This window comes from Coprinopsis cinerea (genome assembly GCF_000182895.1).
Source record: "Coprinopsis cinerea okayama7#130 chromosome Unknown cont3.55, whole genome shotgun sequence".
Classification (NCBI taxonomy): domain Eukaryota; kingdom Fungi; phylum Basidiomycota; class Agaricomycetes; order Agaricales; family Psathyrellaceae; genus Coprinopsis; species Coprinopsis cinerea.
In genome coordinates, this window is record NW_003307490.1 from 1 (window position 1) to 4,187 (window position 4,187).

Below are 4,187 nucleotides of genomic sequence, written 5' to 3' on the forward strand. Positions count from 1 at the left end.
TCATGATTTTGTCGTGTTCTATGATCATGCCGAGGTATTTGATTCGTGTCTGAGCGAATTGACACTTTTCGACTTTGAGGAATAGGTCGTTGTCCCTGAGTTTCTTGAGAACGATTTTAGTCATGTGTTCCAGTTCTTCGATGGTGTTTGCAGGGATGAGTATGTCATCCATGTAGATGATCACAAGTCTCCCATCGATTTCAACGATGAAGATGTGGTCCATCATCCTTTGGAACGTTGCGGGTGAGTTACAGAGTCCGAAGAACATGACTAGTGCTTCGAAGAGCCCTTTCTTGGTTTTGAATGCAGTCTTCCATTCGTCCCCTTCCTTGATGCGCACATTGTTGTATCCCCACCGGACATCGAGTTTGGTGAAGTATCGTTTTCCTTTCACCCGGTCCATGATGTCGGATATTAGAGGTAGTGGGTAGGCGTCTTTCACCGTCCATTCGTTGAGATATCTGTAGTCTTGGCATGTGGCGCTTCTTTCCGTCTTTCGTTTGGCACGAAGAACATGGGTGATGCCATTGGTGATTTTGAGTGACGGATATATCCTTTTGCCAAGTTTTCATCAAGGAATTTTGTGAGTTCTTCTTCCTCGGCCGGCGTGAGATTGTAGATGGGAAACGATTTGGGTTTGAAGCCTTCCTTGAGATTGATCGCGTGATCCCACTCTTTCCTTTCTGGGAAACGATTTGATGCTTTTTCAGAAAAGACACTTAAGAATTTCGTGAAAGGCATGGGGAATTTTGAGTTTGAGATCCTCTTCAAGAGGTGGTCTCATAGTCGGTGTCTTTTTCTTCAGTGCTGGTCGCGTTGAGCCATTTCTCGTTGATTTCTTTCGTGGCTTTTCCTTCGATGAAGGCGAGGAGAAGGTCTTGATCATCTTGCTCCATGGTCGGAGATATCGTGCTTCTCCATTTGACCTCTCCTCGTTTCCAGTTGATGTCGGGGTTTTCGTTCTGTAACCACGGCATCCCGAAAGATAAAATCCCACTTTCCTAAACCTGTGACATAGATAGTATATTTTTGTAGTCGTCCATTTGATGTTGATGATGGGTTCAATCGTTTGTGAGATGGTTCCCTGTTTGTTTGCGGTTCCATCTACGTTTCGGACTTTGATGGGGTTTTTAAGTGTTTTGTAGGGATTTTATATTTGTCAACCATCCGGTGGGTGGATAAATAGGTCATCCGCTCCGCTGTCGATTAGGACCGTTGTGTCGATGCCACTATCGGGTATTTCAATTGGTAGAACGATCGATCGTTTGTTTCGGGTGGTGATCGTCGCCGTTCCAATGTGACAGTTCGGTGGACGCATCTCCATCGACCTTAAGATGTCCCCTATGAAAAATCCTCCTCGGATCCTTCGCCCTTTGTTGTGGCTCGAATGTTTGAGCTTCCCGAGTCAGGGTGTTTGGGGCAGGCTCGTGTTGTATGTCCTAGTTGTCGGCATATTCCGCATTTGGCTTTTGGACAGGCTCGCGCCGGGTGTCCCTTTTCCTTGCAGATGAAGCATTTTCCATTTTGTGTGCCGGATGACTGCTTTGTTTGGATGGCGTCAACATCCATGGCATCAGGGTCTTTCTCCTCCCGTTTCGCTGTTTGTGGGGCGTCCCTGTAGACCACTTTGACCTTCTGTTGGGGCTCACTGCGATATTCCCGCTCTGTTCGCCACTCTCTATCCACTTCCATGGCTGCGTCTTTCCACTCTTGGAGAGTGGGTGGAACTTTCTTCTGTTCCGCGGGTCTGGCAGCGAATTGGGTGGCGACCCTTAATCGGAGTTCGGGGTTTAATCCAGCCTTGTATTGATCCAGGGCCCATTCGTCACCGTATCCGGTAGCTTCTGCATAGCTGTTGAACATTCCTGTGTACCAATCACAGGTGTTCTTTCCCATGTGAAGTTGCTTGAGTTGCTTCTTTGCGGTTTCCTTGTTTGGGAGTAGGCAGAAGTATTTTCGGAACTGATTGATGAAATCTTCCCATGACTGGTAGTACCCTTCCGGATCAGTGAAGGTCGGATCCGTCTTCTGAGCCTCCTTCGCCTCAAGCCACTTTTTCTTGTATTCGGTCATCTTCCTATATTCAATGGACGCCCAGTTCCGGGTTTTGTCTTTCTCCGTTTCATTCACAAGTGCGACCATGTATCGAATTCTTGCAGTGGCTTGCATATTCGTTTTTACTATCCAAGTATGTTTCCACTGCTTGAATGAAGGTTTCGACGTCTTCTGCTTTTCCTGAGAATTTGGGTGGTTTGGGGATATCTAACTTGGGTTTGGATTCTTCCCTTGCCTTCCGGGCTTTCTCCAGAGTAAGGAAGTCGTCGTATTTCTTCAACATTTCTTCCAAGCCAGTTGCCCATCTTTGCAGTGCCTCCGCTAATTCCTTCTACATGTGGAGCAGTTTCCGTGAGGGTCTCGCTGATTGTGATGATGGCTTTGTTGGCTAGTCCCCAGATCTGATATAGGATTGCTCCTACTCCTATCAAGAAGACTATGGTATGGACTTCGGATAGTTTTTCCGAAAGTCCGCTGGCTAGGGCGGGTGTGGATGGTAATCCGGAGAGTTGTACGATGGTCTGCCAGGCAGACTGAAATATTTGTTCGGCCATAGCTAGTCGTTATAGCGGGCCTTGGAGGTTTGAGACTTCGTTCTTCTGTTATGGACTATACGTGATACAAGCACGTGTCGTCCAGTACTCAGCGACTTTGTGGTCGATGAATCAACTCGTGACTACGTCAAGAGTTCTTCGCCTGTAGCTTTGTGAACTTCGAGCTAGACTTTGAGTGATAATTAAAGATATTTGTATTTGCACTGAGACTTGATATAGCTTTGTGAACAATTAAGAACGAAGTGAAGAAACTAGCTAAGAGAACTAGAGAGTTTATATACTAGAAGACGTGTGTTAGCCATGAGGCGTAGTCCTCATGGGTAACATGCGTATTCCGTGGAATGTATGTAGGTTTCAATGAGTTTTTAATAAGTATCAGTCAGCAATCAGTAATGCGCAGTAAATATGAGTAAGACTATGAGCTGAAATGAAAAACATAAGGTAGAGATGAGGTAGGTATAGTAATATAATGTTAGTAAGCATATATGTTCGTAACACGAGGGCTGGGTCTCTGATTCCGCACCTTCTAGGCTGGCTATTCGTATGCGAACCTGTCCTTGATGGACAAGGCCCGAGTGTGGCGTCGTCTCGCAGAGATCAAGCAACGCCAAGGACAAGGACAGGCTCCGAAACGTTCCAACCCTCCTCCCTCCTCAGCTGCCACCCGCATCGTCAAGAAGAGAAAATACAAGGTTGGAGACACGACCCCAAACGGGGTTGTGCTTGTGGTCGATTCATCGGACTCCGAAACCGACACTGCCTCTATCAGAGCTAGGCACGGACACTCCGCAGGCCCAAGTTGCCAGGTCACCGTCACAGTCTACGACTCTGACGGGGAGGAGTTGGGGACGGCGAAACGGGTACCTGTGTATAACTCTGATGGCGAAGAAATCGGCGCAGTTGCCGGGCCGCTCACAGAGGCTTGAGTGGTTACGCGAGCACACATGGGCGCCATCCATCTTGTATTGCTTTCTTGCTTTCTTGTGTCGTATTTGTTGTAGTGTGAACGTTGTCATAATCTGTGCCGCTGCATCTGCGTCCATCCAATAGACCTTCCTTTTTTTTGGCCACAACAGTGTGATCCTGGGGAGATGACCAAGTCAGAATGTGACAACATCCCGATACATTCAGCCGGTAGTAACTTGTTCAACTTGACGTGTTGAGGACGCGTCACGTCACATGACCTGTGATCTGATCAAGCCGGTACGTTGGTCCTTCACACCAGCTCCGCACTCCCTCGTGCGCACCTCACCCATCTGCGCCTCATGGCTCCCAAGAAAAGACGCATCGATGACCACTTCGAGTTCTACGAGTTCGACGACCCCGTGCAAGGTTCAGAGGATGTCCAGGAGAAATATACGGAAATCGAGTCCACAGGGAGGGGTTATCGCGCTTCCGATTCCTACCTGGTGGTCCCACCCTCGCCCACGAAGAAATCCGCAGCCCCTGGAATGTCGTCGCAGCAGGCCTCTGGGGTCAGCAACCAGAGGGTGGACATAGAGGCGCTTTTCGCTGAGAATTTCGCCGTTGATCTGGCAAGCCTCGACGCGCACCCGGAGGAAGAAAGGACTGTGGATG

The 4,187-nt window shown here is 48.4% G+C and overlaps 1 protein-coding gene across 1 annotated transcript; it reads left to right on the top strand.

Annotated features, from left to right (window-relative positions):
• Window positions 1-3,078: 3,078 nt before the first annotated feature.
• CC1G_13438 (hypothetical protein) lies at window positions 3,079-3,535 on the top strand (the record flags this gene model as incomplete). Its single annotated transcript, XM_001841568.1, has 2 exons — window positions 3,079-3,084; window positions 3,140-3,535. 2 exons carry the CDS (start codon window positions 3,079-3,081, stop codon window positions 3,533-3,535), a joined length of 402 nt encoding a protein of 133 aa, XP_001841620.1.
• Between the last annotated feature and the right edge of the window lie 652 nt (window positions 3,536-4,187).